This window comes from Aulonocara stuartgranti (genome assembly GCF_965226115.1).
Source record: "Aulonocara stuartgranti genome assembly, chromosome: 10".
In the NCBI taxonomy this organism is placed as follows: domain Eukaryota; kingdom Metazoa; phylum Chordata; class Actinopteri; order Cichliformes; family Cichlidae; genus Aulonocara; species Aulonocara stuartgranti.
In genome coordinates this window covers 34,110,038-34,132,755 of record NC_138946.1, presented here as the reverse complement: position 1 = coordinate 34,132,755, position 22,718 = coordinate 34,110,038, and the positions used below count along the sequence as shown (strand labels likewise).

Here is a 22,718-nt window from a genome sequence, read left to right as displayed (position 1 = left end):
CTCCAGCTTCACTGTGTTTATGCTAACATAGCTGTGTCGCTAGCGATCACGTAGCACATCATTATATACCAGCTAGCCCAACTTCAGTAACCCTACAAACGTCACTGCTGTTTAGTTTTCTGTCTTCATTTATGCTGGAAGTGATAGCAGAGCTGTACGTTTGAATTCTTTCAGAAACCTCTCAGTCAGAACATGCTATATCATGTTTAGCAGGAAGTTAGCTCGCTAGCTTCCACCTAACTTCCAACTCTGTTAAGTGTAATAAATTCTGTTTTCATGGATGCCTGGATGTTAAACTTAATTGTTACACCTGGTAAAGCAGCAACACTGATGATTTTATTAAAGATGAAAGGATTTAGACATTTTTTAACTCTCAGTGATGCTGCAGTGTTCGTTTGACTTTGGGACCTGAAACAGACTGAGTTTAGGACCCAGATTCCTCTGCGAGGCTCCTGACTACAGCCGTGATGTTCCAACAATCCATCACGCGGTGCGGCTTCATAGCTTAGCAAAGTCGTACTAAAACATTTTTGTCAGATCTTTGTGCGCCGTGTAGCACATAAAACTGGTTCGAGGTCAGTGAGCACAACCAGAATTCATACATAAGGCGCACTGACGATTTTTGAGAAAAATAAAGGATTTTAAGTGCGCCTTATAGTGTGGAAAATATTGTAATGTATCTCACAGCATGACAACATCAAAATCACAAATGAACACATTACAGAAGAAGTATACACCTTTCCTGCTGCTGTAAATTATCTGTGCAGACAGCAGTGGAGGTGGGGGCATTGCAGGTGGAGGAATCGATTCCCATGGCCATCACAGTTGTGATTTCAGCCGAGTTCTAACAAGGCAGCTTAAGATCTCCTCTGACAGTACGCTGCTCTTCAACTTCTCTATATGATGCTCTCTACTTTTTCCTGCTCTGGTGCTTTTGCTGTACTGCTGTATAAATATAATTCTGCAGGAACGATGGACCTACATGAAAGAGCTGGTAATCTTTTGATGAAAACCTGGAGGAGGAGCAGCATGTAACCCTGGGCCAGCTGACAGAGGGAAGCCTATTTTTGTGAGAGTTGCAGAGAATTGACCAACCTCAGCTCCTCTCTCCAGGCTACTGCATCAAAATTTCTCTTTGTAGCTGGCATAAGGGTAGAGAATAGCAGACTTTTCAATGCTGCTGCTAACGTTACTTAAAAAGGAAGAGAAAGGCTTACAACCCATAGGGTTTCTTACATTTCTCGAGAATAAACTGGCTCTGATATCAGTGGGATGAAGGATGTGGCTGGCACGATGGAGTCATCACTGATTGCCATCAGCAAATGTAAAAAAGAAAGTCTTCTAAAATGTTGTTTTTATGTATATTGCCAGTTCCTTTTTTCCACTGCGAGGTTTCCTAATTACAGTGGCTGTGTGTGTTTCAGTGGCAGCTGTAACCTGCTGACAGATTCAGTTTATAAAGATATGAAGCTGAAACACTTCAGGTATGTTTGCCCAAAACTACCACTTAAAGGATTCATTGTTGAAATCGTTGCAGATGGTTCTTCTAGGTTTCGAGTTCATACCATACAACTGTGTCTTTGGTGACTTTGAGTTGTCATTTCTTGTCTTTTAAATAATGTGTGTTATCTGCCAGTTTTCCACAAAGACTGAAAAATGTTGTAAAGACCCTCTCTGGGCGCGCCATGATTAAGTCATCGAGGGCTAAACATTTGCTTCCTGTCTGATATCAGCAGCTTGCTCGTGGCGCTGCCGTCGCAGGCCTCTGCCTGTGACCTTTCCCCACACAAAGAACATACCCACTTGTTCCTGTAAGGATCTTCAGGCCAGCTGGGGTCGTCTTTTTTTTTTCTTCACACATCAAATGCACATTAAGAAATCTGTTCCAAAGAGATAACAGCTGAACAATTGCCTTTGTTACGATGCTTACAATCCTGTGAAGGCCATATAAGCTTGGAAAAATGTCTTTTTTCCCCCAGCGAGAATTCTCTGAAATGCATTTCACAAAGGAGCTTATTGGCAGAGAAAGCCAAACCTGGTCACAGGCTGGAACGACCGTTACTCTCCGTTACATGTCAAGTGTAATGTGCAGCTAATTGCATTTATTAGATCATTATCCACAGTTGGAGGCCATGAACGTTAAGTCATGTTGTCACTGAGACGCCTGTAATCTCCACCCGTTCACACTGTCATGCTCATTAGACCGTAAAGACACACGTGCGCGTGAAACCGTATCGATGCGACCGTGTGCCGTGTAAGGAGAACACTGTCTTCACTTAATGCGCCGCTGTCTCATCTCAGAACATCAAGCCTGCACAAGACCTCTTACAGGCTGCCGCATATGAAATTTACACACCTGACAGCCATTCACAGCACAAGCACGATAACCTTTCTGCCAAATGGAAATGTCAGCGTCTAGCTATATGCTTTGCTCTAAGGGAACAGGAGCCTGTAGTTGTGGGTGAATCAGATTACTGTCATCATTTTAATGCACATTTTTGGCCTTGCTAGCAGCGTAGCCAGACACGGCCAGACTGACATCATGTAAGTCTACGAAAACATCCAGCAAAGTTTTATTAGCTGAGAATCAAATAGCATTTTGTTTGTGTTTATTGTGTTTCTAATTTCAGCTTTTGTGTTGTTTTGGTAGCCTGTCCAACCAAGTGTGCGTGTCGGTGCATGCGAGTCTCCCTTCCCTGACTTTGGTTAAACGTGGACTAACAGTTTCCTTTTCGTGTGTGTGTGTGTGTGTGTGTGTGTGTGTGTGTGTGTGTGTGTGTGTGTGTGTGTGTGTGTGTGTGTGTGTGTGTGTGTGTGTGTGTGTGTGTGTGTGTGACATTCTGTCTGCAAACACGAAAGCTTAAAAATGTTGAATGATTCCTGTTACAATGGTGCAGAGTGGGCTCGTGTTAAGAATCCATTCAAATGTGGTCTTCGAGGTTAACTTGATGATTTATTTTATTAAAAGCTTTGTAACCCAGAAACTACGATTCTTGTGAGTTTGCTTTGCATCCACCTAATAGACGTATTTACACGTTGCATAATTCATTTACAAGCTTCCTGAATTTTTTGGGAAAACAAAATAAACTTGTGAACAGAAACCTTTCTTACTTTCAGACATACTGCTGCTAGTCTTGCTGGACATTGCTGTTGGGCAGTCTAACATTGTATTACAGAGTGCATAAACTGATAAAAGTAAGTGAATAACGTTGCCGTATATTGTAACTGCTGATTATCTCATAGTGATACAGGTCATATGATCACTGCTGTCCCCGAAACAGCCGACCTGCTGTCAGGAAGGGTTTTCCTGTGATCGTCCTGGCACTGGGGATTTGGGTTCGGGTCCTTCCAGGCTGTAGCAGTCCATGACTTGAATGGTCTGAAGCCGTTTTAGCAGCAGGTGAAGGAGTAAAAGCATATCAGGCAGAGGTGGCAATATACACTTCTGAATTTAGGTTATCTCTTGCTCATGTCTTATGCGTTATTGACTGTAAGCTGCAGCCTCACCAGCCACTGTGCATCAGAGCGTCCCTTCCACCTGACCACAGGGTTCCAGCAGCAATGAGAATGGATAGAGATCACCGGGATATTGTGGCTCTTTGGGGGATTTAGTGTATCACTCTCAATGGGAAGGATGGATGGCTTCTCATTCTGCAGCAACACATTAATCCTCTGCGGGTTCAAATCATCACAGATTACCAGGATCCTCTTGAGAGCCGTAAGTGGGAATTTTAAGAGTCTGCAAGAGATGGATAACACTCGGTTTGTCTTCTGTATTAACCTGCCGTCTCCGCTGGACTCAAGCCTGTGCTAACGCTTTCTAAAAGTAGGTCACCAGCTCGTAGGTTGTGCCACTGGTCAGCCTGAGCAGTGTCACGAGGACAGAGGGTGGAGCCGGCCTCACCTGAAAAGTCCTCTACAACACAACTCTGCAGATCAGGAGGGCGGGGTGGTCCCATTCCCGTCTGTCCTTATTAGAGAAACCCCTGTCGGGTAACATTTTCAAGATTCCAGGAAGGTCAGGCTTGTTGCAGGGTGCCGACTCATGAGTGTGAGCACAGGAGAAATAATTGGCTCATCCAACTTCCCTGTTTGGAGTTTCATATCCCGTGTAATCCTGGGCTTATAATGCCTGAGGTAACCAACACTGGAGAGGGTGTCCTGGATTTGTTTGGGACTGTCCCCCGGTGTATTTCTGTCCACTCACATTGATCGTCGCCCGTGGATCCCAGGGGCGGAGCTTCCTGCCCATCGCATGGGTGGACAAGAACGTGTTTAACAGGTTTATGGTTCCAGCTAATTGTGTCTCGTACAGGTGCCAGATAATCCTGTGGATTGAATGAAAGAGTTCCGGGGATTAGTCTGTGCCGGGCAAACACACTGCAAAGTGTGCAGCAAGTGTCAGCACCTGTGTGCAGCTCGAGTCTGTGACTTTAGTTCACACATCTGAACTTCCTGTGCTGAACTGGATATCAGAAATATGAACCTGTGAGTCTTTGTTTGGGAGGACGTGGTCTCAAAGGTCTTTGTTTTGTGTAATAAGTTACATCCTATAGATGATGTTTGTTTATTTTTTGTCATTTTCCCATCATGTTTTTTCATCTACATACTGAACAATTTCAGTCCCCACACACAAACCTCACAGCCCTTTGGTGCTTTCACTGGTTTTAATTCATGCCTAAATGTACACTTTATTTTTTTATTTACAAACTGTAATCATTGAAGTTTTCATCAGGTCACAGTTTCTCAGGGGGGAGTGGGGTGGCTCATTGCAGCATTTGGAGCTGTGGTTTGCAGAGTACTGCTGACTCTGAGACGTGTAGGAAACTGTCATCATTAGCTGTTGTCCCCCAAGAATAAGTCGTGTTTGACATCAAATACATTCATCAGTCATAGAGATGAGAATATCCCTTAAATGTGCCCACAGTTGTTGGCTGATTACAAAGTACTCTTGCTGTTTCCAGAGGCCCTTAAGCTGCTGCAGTGTCAGTTGATGCAGATCAGTTCCGATGATTAGACTGTCACCACCAACCTCTAGTTGCACAAAAAGTGGAACATGGGAAAAGCCAAAAAAGCCAAATTCCTTTTGTTTAGAGAGCAACCAAAGTATCCCCTAATGCTTTTTCAAAAAACAAAGTGTGTGTGTGTGTGTGTGTGTGTGTGTGTGTGCGTGTAGACACAGAAACTATGTAAAATCCACACTGTGCCATAGGCTTGCTCAAAGATTCATCAGTAGCAGCCAGTTCACCAGCCAGAGACCTCAGGGTGCTTTATATTGTAAGGGACAACAATACATACAGAGAAAAACCCAACAATCATATGACCCCCTATGAGCAGCACTTTGGCGACAGTGGGAAGGAAAAACTCCCTTTTAACAGGAAGAAACCTCTAGCAGAACCAGGCTCAGGGAGGGGCGGGGCCATCTGCTGTGATTGGTTGGGGTGAGAGAAGGAAGACAGGATAAAGAGATACTGTGGAAGAGAGACAGAGGTTAATAACAGATATGATTCAGTGCAGAGAGGTCTGTTAACACAGTGAGTGAAGAAGAAACACCCAGTGCATCATGGGAATCCCCCAGCAGCCTTTAGGAGAAAGGAAAGTTTGAAGCCTAATCTTGAAAGTAGAGATAGTGTCTGTCTCCTGAATCCAAACTGGAAGCTGGTTCCACAGAAGAGGGGCCTGAAAACTGAAGGCTCTGCCTCCCATTCTACTTTTAAATACTCTAGGAACAACAAGTAGGCCTGCAGAGCGAGAGCGAAGTGCTCTAATAGGGTGATATGTTGATGTTATCCACCCGTCCTTCATTTGAGGCAGATGAAATGTGACAGGAGAATACCTGATCAGCCTGTAGGCTCATGGATAGTAGAGCAGCAAGGGAAGAACCTCTTTAGTGTAATATGAGTTGTACTCATTTGATGTTAAGTAGATGAATGTATTGATTTGTACTTATTGCGGCCTTCTATTAAACATGGGATAAGGCCTCGTGGCAGTTAAAACCCTGGAGTAAAAATGTGTTTTCTTGTAACAAGATTCTCACTGAGTAAAATAATGGTACTAATAGAGATTTTCTTACGACCGAACCACATAAAGTCAGTTTCTTCCCGCTCACTGTTCCCAGTCCTGGATGAGGAGCACAACATTGTTGCTGTTTGAAATTGACCCGACACTAAATTGGTCACAAATTAAGACAAAATCTTGCCACAGGCGTGGTCTTCATGATATTTATGTCAGCAGCTTGGCACTGATGGCTAACTGTGACACTAATGTGCTCAAATTGTCCATTTAGTGATTTCATTTTACAAATGAAGTTAATTTGATTTCAGTGCCCTTTTAATTAGACACCCAGTTATTACTGACATTTGTCTTTTAATCAGCTTTGAATGCTTTTTAATGGTGTGAACGTTGACAATGAGCTCAGGCTAGTGTAACGCTCCTCCTAGCACTGATCTCAACTTTGATTAGGACCAGATGCTAATAGCATGTAGCAGGATCCAAAGCAGCAGCATATACAAAGATGCAGCAGTCTGATGTGCACGCTGCTCTCAGCTCTGTGAGCGCAGGAGGCACCAAAGTTCAAAGAGTCAACTTGTAATTCACAGTCTGAGATAAGCCAAAGCCCGTTTCAATTGTTCTAATCAGAGAACCGACTTTGTTGTTAGTTTAGTTACAGCCAGTTCCAGTCCCGAGGCCACAGCAGGAGCACAAAACTGCTGCAGCAAAGAGAACGTGTTTGCTGCGCTGCAACAGAAAGAACTGTGTTGACCAAAGATAAATAATATCTTAGTCAGCCCACAAGTCACGGCCACAGTCGTGCTTAGTCATGCTAAAGCTTGCTAAATGAGCTTTGTGCTACAAGCCTGCTGCAGACTGTGTTACTCGGTCTCAGTGCACCAGCCTATACAGATGCTTATATATATATTTATATTGGCTTAACTCCAACAGCACACTGCCGTCCCTTTAATGTCCATTGGAGGCTCCAACAGCGAGCCGTCCCCGGTCATGTTAAAAACTGTTGCTTCCATCTAGTTTTGCTTCCTCTTGTTATGTTGCAGGCTTGCAGTTACACTTTATGTTCCATCATTACTGTATGTGCTCTTTGTTTCTCACCATACCACCGCATGGACGCAGCAAACACAGCGGTGCGCGTAAAATCAAGCCGTTAATGAGTGATGCAAATGCCAAACAAGGCGAAAAAGATTGAAAGATTGTCCCCCAGTTACATTTGCGTTTTATCCTGACGTGTTAACCGAGGTTTTACTGTAGAACAGAGTGATCGATCAGTGCTCCGAGACTTGAAACCCGAGCCATGGCCCCTGTTCTCACTGTCTTCTTGTATATTGTGAGTTCTACTGTATGTGTAAAAGTGTGTTTTTCAGAAAGCAGCCTGCTGGACAGGGACCATGCTGTGTCCCTGCACTCCACAGAGACCTCAGATGAGGTAAAGAGGGGGAAATAGCAGACCCAGTACATGAAAAACAACATGTGAGCAGCTCCTTGGATGCCTTAGTTTGCTCCACACGCTGTCTTCTCTTTCTTTGAATGCAGGATTTTATTTTGACTTTGGCCTTGATGTCTGTGTTTGCCGTCTACACGAATGGCACAGGAGACAAATTGAAGGCAGGTTAAGGGTGAAAGTGGTTTGCTAATGGAAGCCAAATGGATTCATTTGTTCAGCCGTCTCCTTCCTGCTGTAACTGGCTCTGCTGAAGCTGCTTTCAGTCTAAACTGAAATGAAAGAAGGCTTTAAAACCTTTGCAGAGGATCTCAAGCTTCTTTCTGGTTTCTGTCTGTTTTTCCTATAATTGTTTACCTGATGACAAAGATACTGTTTGAGCTTTAAACATTAACATTTGCATCTGCAGCAGAGCTTTGAATGAAAGCATTGATCTCTGCAGAACATGGTACACGTTGTTTTCATGTTGCTGTATATATGAAATTATTAACATTTTCTATAATTAAACTATTATGATTAGGAAACTGTAATGTCAATGTAGTTTTTCTTCATTTTTCTGATGAAGAATTTCATTTTAAAACATGTTCGACATTGTGAAATTTAAATATAGTACACGTAACAGGAAACTGGATGCTGACAGAAGAGTATTTGACCTTATATACGTCCAAACGCTGGACGTAACATTTTTATGTAAACTGAAGAAAACGAATGATTTGAGATGGAACGACCCTGTAACTGTTAACAAGCTGCCATGTTTACATGCACAGTGAGATTTGACAAACGTTACACTGGAAACAATCATCCGTCCAGCCCTTAGTAGCAGAAATCAACCACCTCTCTGTGGCTTGCAGCAGACTTCAGCTGTGCCAAACAAAAATCAAAGGCTCCATTTCTAAATCTTTTCCCACCCTTGAAATCACCTACATGCTGAAATTTCACTAACGGGAGTATTTTATTCCAACAAACTGAAACCTGACTCTAGCAAACAGGTTTGCATCGGCTGTGCTGCATGCACGTTCCTACATGCATCGTTTCCATGTTCACGATGTGAGCTCTGCGACGTCATCAGAGTCGCTGCTGCAGTTTGACTTTCTTTACTGAAGGATTTACAAACTGCACGCTTTGCACAGTTTTCACAATAATAGCTGGTTTAGTGGTAATCAGTACCTCATTTCATGGTGCATTCCTATTGGTTGGGAGATGCTGATCCAAAACTTCTGGTCAGAATCTGGTCCCAGGCTGTCTTTGAGCACTGCGGCCAGCTGTGAAGCTCTTGCGCTAAGCAACAAAAGACAAAGTTTTGAAGCCATGACCAAAGAGATCGGCCTGAATTTCTTTATTTGGACTGGACAGTGTCCACGCCGCTTTGTGACATCACGCTTTGAAGGAGAATTTTCAGCATGTCGTTCCTACATTGTTGCTCTCAGTATTAAAACAATAGAAACTGATGCAGCAGAACCAGATATGTCATTCTTCTTCCCCACATCTTACAGTAACTCTATACCTGCAGTATATAGACATGTCTCGTTTGCTTCCTGGGGTTCAACTTTAGCTGTGTCCGTCTTTGTGGCTTGATCATGCAGGAGAGATCGGATTTTCTTGTACCAGAGAGAAAGAATTTGCAATATTCAGAAAGATGAAATTGAAAAAATTAAATAATATGTAGGAACCTCGACCTGTCAGTGTGGCAGTCACAGCGTCTCACAGCTGTGCTGTGAAGAGGAGAACCTGTCCTCTTAAGCATTTATCTGTTGAGATGAATGAGAGGAAATATTAAACCTAACAGCATATTGTCCTGCGTTACGGAAATGTGCGGTTACCTGCCTCTGTGAACAAATAAGTCGCAGTGCAGCTAAAATGAATAACCAGACCACTGCTTCTCCTCTGCCTCCCACTTCTGCCAGGCTCACACATGCAGCGTGTTGAATGCTGCTGCAGTGGAAAGAACCCGTTTCAAGAGACACATAATCACTGGCTGCGATAAGAAATAAGCAAAATATGACAGATCCTTTTTGTTTTTCTCAAATGAGTCAGGAGGCACACAATGCGTCTCCCATCTCTGCTGCCAGTTTAAAGGTTGTTTTTTCTTATCCAGTACTTGCAATTTACATAGCATGAATAATCAGCATTGGAAATATGCAAATAGAAGAGGGTAAATTCTAATGTGCAAAGTGGTCCTGACACATGCTAAATCGATATAGACGTCATTGACATTCATACTTTTGCATGAATAGTGACTGTTACAGAGGAGTCCACGTAGGGGGTCCCTAGGATCCAGTGTACTGTACTGGTGCTGCAGGGAAAAATTACTTTCCCAAACATGACTCCCATGTTTGGGTTGTTTTCTTTGGAGACCGGCTGCGGTCGTCTCACTTTCCCTGAATTGTGATGAATTAGCAGGTTAGTTAAGGATGCTTTCCAATCCCCGGAGTATAAAGATGGAATAAGGCATTCAAAAACTAATCCCATTACCTGTGAATGATGTTCGTGTGGTCACGTCGTGCTGACGTGTCATCAAGCCCTCAGGTTGCTGCAGTAGCTAAAACTGCTTTAGGACGCGTGTCGCAAACCCTGACAAACAGGAAATGAACTAGTGTAACATCTCTGAAATTTAAACAAGTCTTGTATGTGCACAACTGTCTTTCCACAGCATGTCTTCATCCTGTCTTCCTTCTCTCACCCCAACCAATCACAGCAGATGGCCCCGCCCCTCCCTGAGCCTGGTTCTGCCGGAGGTTTCTTCCTGTTAAAAGGGAGTTTTTCCTTCCCACTGTCGCCAAAGTGCTGCTCATAGGGGTCATATGGTGGTTGGGTACCTTACAATATAAAGCACCTGGCGCTTTGTAAATAAAGCTGCATTGAATAGACGTTAGCACTGTCAGCTCGGTAGCTAATAGCTTCTATTTGATGCAAAAGCGCCGCATCAGTCCCGTGGTAAAAAAGACCACAGGGTCTGAACCAAAGTGATGAACCAACAAAGTGATGCTGCCATCCCGCTAATTTATGCGTTAGTGCTGAGCGGCTGAAACTGAGACCTGGCAGTGGGATGACAGGAACCAGTAAGACACACCTGGACAAACTGGAACACGGTGTTATTTTTGACTATGAAGCTTCTACCTTCCTGACACACTTCAGGAATAGCATTACACGGCCCATTTACTCAACACCTCAGATGTGACTTCCTCATACTGTGTCTTTTCACAGCACACATACAGACCCAGGTGGTCCATTTAGGATGAAAGCACTCTTGATTCCTGCTGTTCATAGATGGTGTTTGACGGCTACGTGCCCTTTAGCTTCGATGGCCGGGCTAGGCGCAGAACAAAACCTGAGCTGGGTGTACTGGGGAGCTATTTTCTGTTTGCTGCTAATGGTGAGACTTTGATTAGAGATGAAAGAGGAAACGCAAAGTAAACAAATTGCACTAAAATGTGTGGTTATGCACACAAAGCATTCAGTCTTTTTTTTTTGTCTGTCTTTTTGTCTGTTTGCATTTTTTGCCTGGGTCCGCCTACATGCATCTGACTGAAAGCATGAAGCATAATAAGGCTTTTCACTAACAGGGTTGGGTTTTCTAATGAAGACATTAATTTGAATTTGTAGGCTCATGAACCACCAGGCCACCCACCCGCCCACGCAGAGATGACATTTCCTCTTTGAACTGACTGATTACGTTTAAGCGTTTTTTTTGCAGCCGTGTTTCGTGCAAACCTTCAGCAGCCTCCGAAATCTTTGATAATCCGGCTCCCTTTACTAAGACTGTGAGAAGGCTTGTTTCTAAAGTTTTCAGCAGCCAAAAAGGGACTAGCATGCAGACTTTCATCGTTAATTCAAGAGGCTCAACAACAATGCTTCATTAACCATTTAGAATTAAAGCCTTTGGATTGTTTATGGCCAGTTTCCATATTGTTTCATAAATGAATTTGCATTTGGTATCAATTCATTGTAGCTCTTAATTTGTGGATAAGGTCAACAAGCTGAACCAACCACACGGGGCTGCCTGCAGCTCAGGAGGCAGAGCAGGGCTTCTGCTAGGCCAGAGTGTCCCTGTGGCAACACACCGACCCCCAAGACGCTCACGCACGCATCCATGAGTGTGAGTGCTAGACTGAAAGCACTTGGAGGTGCTCGTGTGAATGTGGGTGTGAGGGGCAGCAGTCCGTTTAGTGTTGACCTGTCGTGCAGATCTGAATGTGTTTAACAGACAACAGTCTGCAGGTAGAAGTCAAAGGTAGAACGTGGATTCCTGTTCTGAATATATGAACATGTGATGTGACAAATGCTTATAGTTCCTTGCAAATGCTTATGGAGATGCATTTTTATTAACTCCTCTCTGCAGCATATTGGCGAATAAACAGATTGAAGATTCATTTAGCAGAGATAAATTGGAGAGTGAATCATCCTTAAAGCAAACCAGGTGCATGCATAGTGCATCTCACTGAGCTCAGTCTTTTTCCCGTCTCTGTCTTTCCAGCCGCTGAGACCCTGAGCGTTGCACGCTGGCCCAGGCCACATTGATGCTGGTGGGCACTGGCCTGTTCCTCTCCCTGCCACCTGCTTCTCCACAGCTCCCACGTCTTGAGCCATCATGGCTATGAGCCGTGACGCTGGCTGTGAGAGGCTGGACCCGAACTCTTCTACGCAGACCAGCGGTCTCACAGACATCATGGCCGCCATGACAACAAAAGACTCGGATGGCTCAGCCGCCAGCGGCGCGAAGAACGGTGGCTCCCAGCAGGACGTGGCTCAGGCCAAGCGGCCTCTTCCGACGCGGCCTCACCTGACTGGGAGGAAGCTGTCTTTGCAGGAGAGGACGCACATCTCCCCTCGCAGGCCTACTGTGGAGAGTAAACGGGTGTCCATATCTGACTCCCAGGTGAGATTGTTATCGCCTTTCAGCTTCAGTGTAAATATGTGACGTTTCCTTTCACAGCGCAGCAGTACCAGTGTGAGGTTCATTAAAGACATGAAGCTAGGTGCTAACCACCTCCTGGCCACATGCAGTCTTTTCTCCTGCCATCTACAGCTTCTGATTTGGGATAGTGGGTTTCTGAATTTGGGTGTGACAGGTGGCATCATAGCAGGGAGTGAGGTGCACGCTGACAGACGGCAGCTTGTCCTGCTCATGACAGCAGTTGTCAAAAGTAGACACCACCAGCACATCCTGTAGGATGGTGCGTCTGTTATTACAGGCGGTGTGTGAGTGCGACAGTGTTCCAGCTTTGTCCCTGAAATGTAGTCTGGACTGGTCCACGTGTGCTGTGATAATATGTTGGAGTGTTGGGGCAGGAAAAAAGAAGCAATTTTATCAGATTAGATGGACACGACGTGCTTTCAGGCCTGCGTCGTGTTGCTGAATGCACCAGAGGAGACGTAGGGTCAGCCTGGGAGCAGCTAAACATGTGACCCGTGTGTGCACTGTATGTCGAGCCTCGGCCTCAAAGACCCCACTTTTACGCTCTGTGGTTTCACATTTGTGTAGGCACGGTAAAGGCTCGTCGTGCTGTTTTACAGAAACCTTCAGGTTGCAAACGACCTGCTTCGTTGTCTTCTTCCCGGAGCTTCAGGGACATACGAGTGAGCAGCAAACCTGCAGTGATGCACACGGCTGCTGCTGCTTCACGTCTGGTACATTCAGTGCGAATGGAGAAGAGCACAAAGGTTAACTGTTACAAACAATGGAAGCTAATGAATCTGTTTAAAGTGCATGTTGTTACTATCAAAAACAGTTTTGCATCTAGTGTGTAACGACTGATTTACTGAATTATGGCTGATTTACATTTCTGTGGGGCGTCTTTGTAGCAGTCGTCCACTCGTCGGTGGAATTTATCCTTGATGCTGGTGCGGTGTGTGTTAATTATCATGTCATTGTGTACCAGTGTGTATCATATGTGGTGCCAGCTCCACTTCTGTAACTGGACACATACAGGAACTACTGAACAGGTACTGAGCTGGCCAATCACAGCAGCTGCGGGCTGGGTCAGCGCGATGTGTGGCTACATTTCTGCAGAGCTGCAAGTCTGAACCAATGCTGAAGGTTAGTCGCGTGGTTTCAAAGGGATTTGCAGTTACATCTCAGGTTAGAATGTAAATTTCCTGCTGAAGCATAAATTGAGCCTCACATGTCAGGAAAGTCCTGCCTCTGGGGCCACAACAGCTTTCGCTGCTTGGTGTATTTTATTAGTTGAAGTTAACAAAGTCACGTATCCTGAGGAAATGGCTGCATACATAATTGCCTGTACTAGTTAGCTTTGCATAAAATCAAGCTAGCTCTGTGTGCGCGTGCATGCGTGCGCGTGTGTCTTGAAATGTGAAAGAAAGCAGCTTAAACCTGAGTCTCTGACTAGGGCTGCTCGATTATGGCAAAAATGATAATCACGATTATTTTCACTGAAATTGAGATCACGATTATTTGACGATATTTATTTCGTCCGCCAGAGCTTATATTATTTTTTTACATGCTGTAGTGCCATTTGTGGGAGCATTTCAAGTTGCTATACATCAATACAACTGTTATAGCCCATATTTTAATAATATGTATGCATTAAGTCCATAGTAACTACATTAATTGCAAAAAAGTGCAATAAACTACAAAAAAATTGAAAATCGTTTTTGTTTTTACATATATTTCTACTTGGAGAAATTTAAGAGGTTTATCCCTCAAAACTTTAAATACAAAAAAGTTGCAAAAAATAGTTTACAACAACAGGAAATTTATTTTGAGTGTCTTCATAGTTTTATTTTGGAGATACACCAATTTTTATATACTGCAGGAAAAACAAAAAACAATCCTATGATGCAAATTTGCAAAGAATGTGCATCAAAATAAACTATTTCCAGCAGTGCAATTCGAGTTCTAAGGCCTACAAGTAAAAAACTACATTTTCCGCAAAAATGACGTCACTTGCGATAGTTCACGTTGACGTCTTTTTCAATGTGGGAAGTGTTACGAACAGCTGATAGGATCGGCAAAGCGTGTTTCTGGAATATTATGTTTTTGTTCCTGCAAGCTCTTTTTGTGCAATTTTTGCAAAGCTATATGTGGAACGAAACCGTGACCGAGGACAAGCTGATGGCATAAGAAGTAAGTACAACTCCTCTGGTTTCATATGGAAAAAAATTTATTGTGCTAGCTTAGCGTTCAGGTTCTACAGGGATTTAAAAATAGTTACACAAAACGAGCATGCTGCTCTGACCGGCTTTAAAGGTTTAACAATAACAATGTATTGAATAATGACTTTAAAAAATAATATAAAATAGTGTGCAAATACTGATAACAGTGCAAATGTTTGCAATATAAGAAATAAATGAAAAATGTGAACTTTGCAGTGTTGCTCTGTGGTGCAGCCACCATAGCAAAGTTTACACACTGTGTCTACTTGATCCACGTCTGACTGAACCCATAATGTTTCCACACCACTTAAGTTTTTTTTTTTTTTACCTCTCTTTTCAACCAACGGCAGTCACTCTCCTCTCCAAATAACTTCTGCTTAGCTTTCCGAGCTTCCCTCGGGTCCTCTTAATTGTTGTGAGGCGTGTTCGAAATGCAGAGCAGTGCGCTTGATTTGCCACACGGAGCAGCGCGAGAGTAAAGCATGAGGGAGGGGCTAATAATCGGCTCAGTCATTTTTAATGATTGTTGAAAGCCCAGATCGTAATCGTGATTAAAATTCGATTAATTGAGCAGCCCTATCTCTGACAGCAGTGATGCTTTTGTGTCTCACAGTGTTGACTCTCATTATTTGTCACCTGTTATGATTTCGGGGCCTTTATAGTCTGTTAGACCGGCTGCCAGTGCCGTGTGGCTCTGGGTGACTCTCGAGTCTCCTCTCTGCTTTTTCCAATTCAGATTGAACATAAAATATTTATGACAGCTGCCAGTACAGGAAACCCCTCTGAATTCATCACATTGCTGCCACAGCCTCGCAGACCTGTCATTGTGTCCATTCCTATCTGCAAATGGAGTTGCAGCTCCTGCACTGAACCATGAAAAAGGGCTCGTGCTGCTCGTATTTCAGCGTTCGCGCTGGATGTGCAGAACGAGGGTGGGAAAGAGGTTTGCTACGACTGGTAAAAGCAGACAGGAAGACGCAGCAAACACCTTTGTAGGCTTATCAGAATGAGCCAAATGAAAGAGGTTGTCTAAAATCTACATCCTGTTATTTCCACTTCAAAAAAAGACGTCTGTTGGTAAATTAGGAAGTCCTGCATTAAGTCAGATGATGAAACGTTGTCACCAGGTTGTCACCTTCCTCCTGCTGTCTTTTCTCCCTGTACTTGCAGTCTGTTCATAATGTGTTCCCCGTGCACCGTGGGAACTTTTAAGAGAATGATTTGTGTTTTAAAGTTTGGAGGATCTGAAGAACACTATCAACAGTAAGGACAAAAACAGGCATCATTGTGAGACGGTGTAATTGTACTTGACATGAGTGTCTATGGGCCTAGAGATGCAATTACACTGACTGCAGTAAAAGGAGGAAACTAATGCACCGACCCAGTCTGCTGGAAGAGTTGATGCAATGAGATGAATGCACCCGGCAACAGTGCATGCTAACCTAAATGCCCCCCAGTAAAATGTTTCCAAGCAGGAATACTGCGTGCTGGATTCGTGAGTGGAAACTGTACGTGACTCTCGGGATGGAGTTTGGCAGTCCTTTGCTGCTAAGTATCTGCTTGTGTTTGTCTGTGCAGCGTGATACATTTTGCAGGCTTTTACACCAGATTACCATAAAAGCTGCTTTCTTGTATGACTACATGTACGTTAATGATGTTAATGCAGCAGCGGGGGGAGCTTGGAGTAAAGAACCAACGCAGAATAAACCCTCTTACTCTAAATTCGTCTCGCTTCACCTCATCTGCAGTTTTGTCCAAACAGATTGTAAAATGGATTTTTGCACCTTCAGGCTTCGGATGCTGTTTGACAAATTCTCCTTTTGGTTTTAATATTACGTCCTCAGGCTGCTGACTTTTAATGCCTGGTCATTGATTTCGAGTGTGTATTTGTTATGCACTGATATTGATCAGCTGTTTAGCAATGAATGCAGATGACGAAGGACAGGCTGAGGTCTGCAGGGAAACCGATGACAGCTGGGGCAGCCGTGTGAGTGTACGGTGACAGCCCCCCTCTAAAGATTTAGCGTGGGGCAGTGGAGCATTTCAGCTTGATATGTGCATGAGTGGCAGATGTATTTAAGGCTTTCTGCATGACCCTGTTTCTCCATCAGCCCTGACAGAGTATTAACTGCAGCGCTGCATCCACTGAGCATGTGCAAGCAAGCTGGGAATCCAAAACAATCCCTCCTGCTGCTCTTTTCTTTGGAATCTCTTCATTTTCCCTCTGATCCTTGACTGCCCTGTTTTCATTTTTGTCTTTTTATCTCTCTTCAGCCAATCACAGCACTCCTTTTCTGAGTTGTACCCAAGCCTCAGTCTTCTGTCCCCTTCATAATAGTCCACAGTGCTGCACAGCGGCAGCGCATCAGCCTCACATCTCCTGCCGTGCCGACGCTAAGATAACCAGCAGTGATATTAACCCACATTATAACGTTTTCTAAAATACGTTGCCTGTCCCGTCCTGCAGCGTGAGCTGGTGCTTTCGTCCTGCACGCTAACATCCGTGTTCTGCTACCACCTCTCATTCTGTAAACACGCCTCGGGCGACTGGGCTCGCTCACAAGCCGCCGCCCCCCCAGCTGTAATGAAATAAAACGACTGCTTTCTCGCACGCACACACACACGCACACACAGAGCAGTGATCACCTTTTGATTACTGACTCCACAGCCTTTGTCCCCACACCCCCAACCCTCACCTTGCCCCCTCCCCTCCTGTGCCGTGCCCCTGGCTAACTCTGCTGTAGCAGTGGTTGCTATGGAACTGCAAATCAGCCGTTTAAGCAGTAGCACTAATGGATCTGCAGACGGTAAACACACTGCAGACTGCATCGTCACCTACGGTCAGGAATAAATAACTTTCAGTGCACGTGTGAGCACACGAGCAGGAAGAACATTTTGTTTCTTCTTTTGCTTTTAGATGCTGAAATGATTCCTTATTGATTTTTCATGTTTGTCTGCTTTGCTTGCTTCTTAGGACTGTATCCAGTTGAACCAGTATAAGCTGAAGAGTGAGATTGGAAAGGTGAGTACCATCCGTGCCCTTGGCCTCCATTCAGTTTACAAAGCAGCAGTAACTGAGGAGAGGTCGGGCTGCATGTGAGGAAATGGACAGCGCAGAGCGTGGCCCATTTTCATTTTGTTCTGTACATTCCTAAATTTGACCCATCAAATTACCACGTGTGGGTTTATTTGTGGTTGGGTGTTGTTGGATGTTGCATCACCAACCAAAGGCCTGCACAACCCAGTTTCAGCTGGTGCATCACAGCCCAGGAGGGCCATTACATTTTTTTTATCCTCCATATTTGTACATTTCGGCTGTGTCGTCTTTTACAGCTTTTTAGAAACAAAGAAAAACATTTAAATTTGTGAAGCCAAAGTGCTGCAAACAGCCCATTTTTTCTAATAGCCAACAGGGACGACTCTGTTTGCACAAAGACGTTCAGTCAGAATATAGAAATGACCCAGCTGCTATGGGATAAAGTCATTAAAGCCTTTACTCATTTATTAGACGAGAGCCGTAAAGCAGGAGGAGGATGGAGCTTTAGGGTGAGCACATGCCTGAAGCCAACACTGGACCACAGATTCATGGAGAAGTCACAGACTAGCACTGTTGTACTGAAGCGCTGCAGTATTTGTCGATAACCGCTAACATTGGCTTGCTAGCAGATCCACAGTGGCTTTAGCATGTTAGCATAATAGGACTGTCCAAGCAAAAACAAAGAGGCTGTAAAGGAGAGACTGGGTGGTTAAAGTATCCTGATTACTACACATCCCAGAATTTCATTCAATTATTCCTAAAACCAGACATCTGCTTTATAGACACGTTGCTAAGGCGACTGCCTAGAAGGACCTATAATGACCCCTAAAATGAATTTAAGCTCAGATTAAAGTGATGTCAGACTTATGGGTTGTTGATACCCTGATAATAAACCCTGATATGACAAAAGCACACAGCAAAAATCAAAGTGCTTTCAGGTGTTTGTGTTTTGAAGCAGAAATGCATGTAAATGCAACATAAGAGCGTCGATATTTTCAGGTTGCACAGAAAGTCGCGATTAAAGAGAAACACTGTTGTGATTTGGATTTGGAGGAACTTGTCGTGTTGGGAACAGAGCAGAGGTACAACTGAAAAACCAAATCCAGTTGTGTGAAGTGCGCATTGTAGCCGGCGAGGCTAACCGTCTCAAACAGGTTAGAGAGGGAAACAAATACTGTCAGACTGATATTTGCTGTATATTCTCTTTGCGTGCTTTATATGCGACTCAGCTGCAGGCCACACGTCCAAGTTTACAAGCAGGAAGCTTCACTCACAGTTGCACTGTAAAATGCAGCGAGCAGTAAAATTGTGCATATTAAATGAGAAAAATGTCAGTTGCAGCTGCAGCGGTGCGTATTACAGTGGATTGCATCAAAGTCCTGACTGTTAACTTTTGAGAACAAATAAGTGAGTAAGTGGCGCCTTTAAGCTGTCCGGGCATCAGAGTCTATATATGATTACTGAACCTCTCTGAACATTCGGTCGGTTCCTCGGTGCAGAGCGCTGGCAGTAAACACACATCCTCGGGAAGCGTGTGTGTGGGAGGACCCATTCTGTGCTGCCAGAGAATAAAAATGTTGTCTTTCAGTGGAAACGGTGCTGCCTCGAAAACATTCTGTCAGTGTGGCGCTGCCGTCTGCTCCGAGCGATGCTTTAGGAATCTGAACAGATTCTCTGAGCAGTCCTGCTCACGAGCTGCTCAAACATGAAATCTCTACAAACTCAAAGTAGAGATTTCATGTTTGCAATGCTCGGCTGGTCTGCCTGTAAATGTGTTGTTCTGTTTTTGTATTGCAGGGCTCCTATGGTGTGGTAAAACTTGCCTACAATGAAGATGATGACAAACATTATGTAAGTTATTTGGTGGGAGCTTGTTTTACCGTCAGCATCCTTTAAGCTTTCATCAAGCCTCTCTCAGTCTGCTGCCTCCACCGAGGACCGGTGCTATAGATTCTTTTATTTTTGTTCTCCTTGTTGTGAATTTCATCCCTTAAATTGCATCAGTTGCTGTGGAAGAAACTTGGGAGTGAGAGTGGTGTCTGCTGCCATTTAAAGTGCATCTCAGGCCCTTTTATCTCCCTTCAAAGCAGCTCTGCTCTGTGGCCAGTTCACCAGCAGAGTCTGCATCGAGCCAGCACACAAACACGAGCTTGTTTTGGGCCGTTCCTGCCAGGTGTCCCTCCAAGTGTAAGCTGTTACCTTAACATAACTAAGCTGCCCTGTGCAGCAGGATCAATGTCGACGGTTTAAGATGTACTTTTGAACCAGAGGCAGCAGCAGCTCACTGCTAAACACAAGTCAGGAGTTTGTCCTGGTGCTGCATGGTAGTGAACAGGATGTTTATCCAAGGACACAGGCGAGCTCTATACAACAAGGAAAATAGTCAAACAAGGCAGTGCTCAAACGTGGCTCTTGAGACGGTAATGAAATGCAGTTTTAAACAATGTCCAGTGTGGAGAGCTGCAGTTTGTGTCCAGCCTCCTGAAAACTACCCTGACTGTGTGAACCTGTGAACTCGACGTCTAACAAGCGCTTGCTTTGAAGACGGAGCCGGTCTGCAGTTGCATGTGATGATACTGGAGCTGTATTGGTAACTGAGATTCGTGTTAACTCCTCACACTCAGGTCCAGCACGACTAACGTGTTTGAAACAGACTCTGATTATCACACGCTGGCCGTCTGATTCTTCAAAATAAATAAAAATGAATGAATTAAAAGCTTCCCGTGTACCGGCGGGATTTCTACATACGTGTGGGAAAGGTCTAATTTTTGTTGCACACGTCTGCAATTCACTGCGTTCTCGTGTTTAACTCTGATAGTTGAAACTGATGGAAGCGCTTCCTGCGCTGTGGGCCGATGCAGACTGGCTCACACGAGAGGCGCATCTGAAATAACAATGATGGGAATCAAAAGAGGAGGAGATGAGTAATGGTGACATGAAGGGTGATTATATTTCCTGGCAGTCTGAATTGGCAGAACATTAAACTGATAGAATGCCTGAGCCCACGTACAGCATGCACACGTCACTCGCTTCACAGAGGACAGATCACATCTCAACAGGACGCGCTGTCGCTGAGGACAACGAAGTGTTTGCACTCGTGATCAGCCGTGGTCAGTTTAAAGGGAAGTAAATGCATCATGTACCTGATGTTCAGTATGCAGAAAACAAACTGTGTCATAGGATTTGCATTTTTTGTGTATGTTTCTGCAGCACCCTGTGTCCTCTGTATAATCACTGTGCTCCACACCTGATGGGCAGGAATCCGAATGTGGCGATGCTGTTTGTCAGGGCGCCAAGGCGAAGCAACTTCCTGCCTGGAAGTTGGGAGCAGTGAATTTGAAGAGCTAATTATTAACAGATATTTGATTTGACTAAAGGCAGAGGAAGCTCCAGTTTGTTGTTGTTTGTGACACAGAAAGAAAAATAAGCTGCGTAATATGATGTCACTGTGTCGTACACCAATCCATCAAGTCCACAAACGATGACGTAATTGTTGTTCCTTTACCCCACAACCATAACGTTAGCCCCCACACCTCCACCCCTCACCCCCACCTCACTTTTTTGTATTTTGCTTTTTCCATGTCGCAGAACTATGACATCACAACAATGTGATTGGTCGATACTGAACCTGGTCCAACTTTAATTTTGGCGTTTCAGGACCAACACGGTGACATCAGCTGCAGGTTACAGATGATGAAGTGTTCTCGTCCTCACTGAGGATGAGACTGAACTCTGCATCATGTCAGGGTCAAATGCAGCGTTTGGTGATCACAGCAGTCCCCATGTTTGACATTCTGTTAGTTGTCCAATGAACTTGAAGCCTTTAATTGCTGAAGGGTTCATGCAGCACTTTTATTAAACCCTTAAAGTGAAATAAAGCTGAAAGTCTCACTTCAGTCACGTACTTGTAGTTTGATATAAAACCCATTGGTGTGGTGTACAGAGGGAAAACTGCAGGAACCCAAACACGTGATGTGCCCGTAGTCCAGAAATGTGCAAAAACAAAGCTGTGAGTGGTATCGGTGAATATTACGTGGTGCATGCTGCTAATTCAGTTTTTGTTTCATCAAATTCCAGCATGTTGCACAGAAAGTGGAGTTTGCCCTGCAGCTCATCCAGCCTGTCAGTAAAGATTACCTGATCCAACCTTTCTGCTCTTCTTATTTCATCTGTTAGCAAAGTTAATGTGTCGCGTGTTTACTGAAAAACCTACAGATCAGAGCGCTGAAGGCTCTGCAGCAGGCTCAGTGGTGCAGTAATGGGAACGATACGATGCCTTAAGTCATTTGAACCTTCTTATCCACCTCCTACTACATCTATTTGCTGCTGACGCACTTTTGGCTTCCTTTGATCGGCGCCACACATGAGTCACGTTGCCGCCTCAGTGCACAGTCCATCTTCAGCCAGGCTCGCGTTACATTTTGATTGTGTGTTTACGCACAGGCAGAACACCATGTAACTGTGCACAACGCAGGATCTTCTTCTCTGCCAAACCTCGTTTGTGCACAGTCAGAGCCATGGCGACCAGTTATACAAGAAACCAGCAGGCTGTTCATCACTGTCACAGTTTGTGGTGTAGAAATAGCAGAAAATGTTCCTCCTGCCACAAATTACGAATCAGTGGATTCACATTGATATTGTGAGTGTCTGTTAGAGAAACATGCAGTGAATGTTATTACTTTCCTTTTCCTTTGCATGACCAGTTCCTTACAAGAGGCCAGGATCACTGCGACACGACGTGCACACACTCAGCTGTGCTCCAGGAGCCGCTTGGTTTTTCCATGAAAGATTCCTCAGATCTGCTGAGAAACGCCGCCTTCACTTCGTACAAAGGAGAATTTCCTGCTTTGATGTTTGTGCACGTTGGGGCGAAGGCGGCGTCCACACGATGATTCTGGCTGCGATACGTTAACGTTCTTGGCTTTGTGTGCTTCCCTCTCTGATGCGTTGCCTTTTTGCTTGTTGCAAACATCATTGTTTCGTGCGCTAAATAACTTTTTACTTTCAGGCCATGAAGCTGGTGTCCAAGAAGAAGTTGGTGAAGCAGTGCGGGTTTCCTCGTGAGTTCTGCTTTTTCTCTTTTCATTCTGTTGACCAGGAAAGCTGAAGAAAGTG

The 22,718-nt window shown here is 44.4% G+C and overlaps 1 protein-coding gene across 5 annotated transcripts in view; it reads left to right on the top strand.

Moving 5' to 3' along the window:
- The window catches only part of camkk1a (calcium/calmodulin-dependent protein kinase kinase 1, alpha a), a 57,052-nt gene that overhangs the window by 6,286 nt on the left and 28,048 nt on the right, over positions 1-22,718 (top strand). For 3 of the 5 annotated variants that reach the window (XR_014279325.1, XM_082549273.1, XM_082549275.1), the window contains exons 2-5: positions 11,928-12,329; positions 17,541-17,588; positions 19,401-19,454; positions 22,612-22,663. Coding sequence is in view for 4 of the 5 variants with exons in the window: in XM_082549273.1 (XP_082405399.1) it covers positions 12,042-12,329; positions 17,541-17,588; positions 19,401-19,454; positions 22,612-22,663 (442 nt within the window). In the remaining variant the exon portion in view is untranslated. Of the gene's footprint in view, positions 1-1,424; positions 1,485-11,927; positions 12,330-17,540; positions 17,589-19,400; positions 19,455-22,611; positions 22,664-22,718 lie in introns of all 5 variants that reach the window. The other 2 variants (XM_082549274.1, XM_082549276.1) reach the window with 2 other exon arrangements.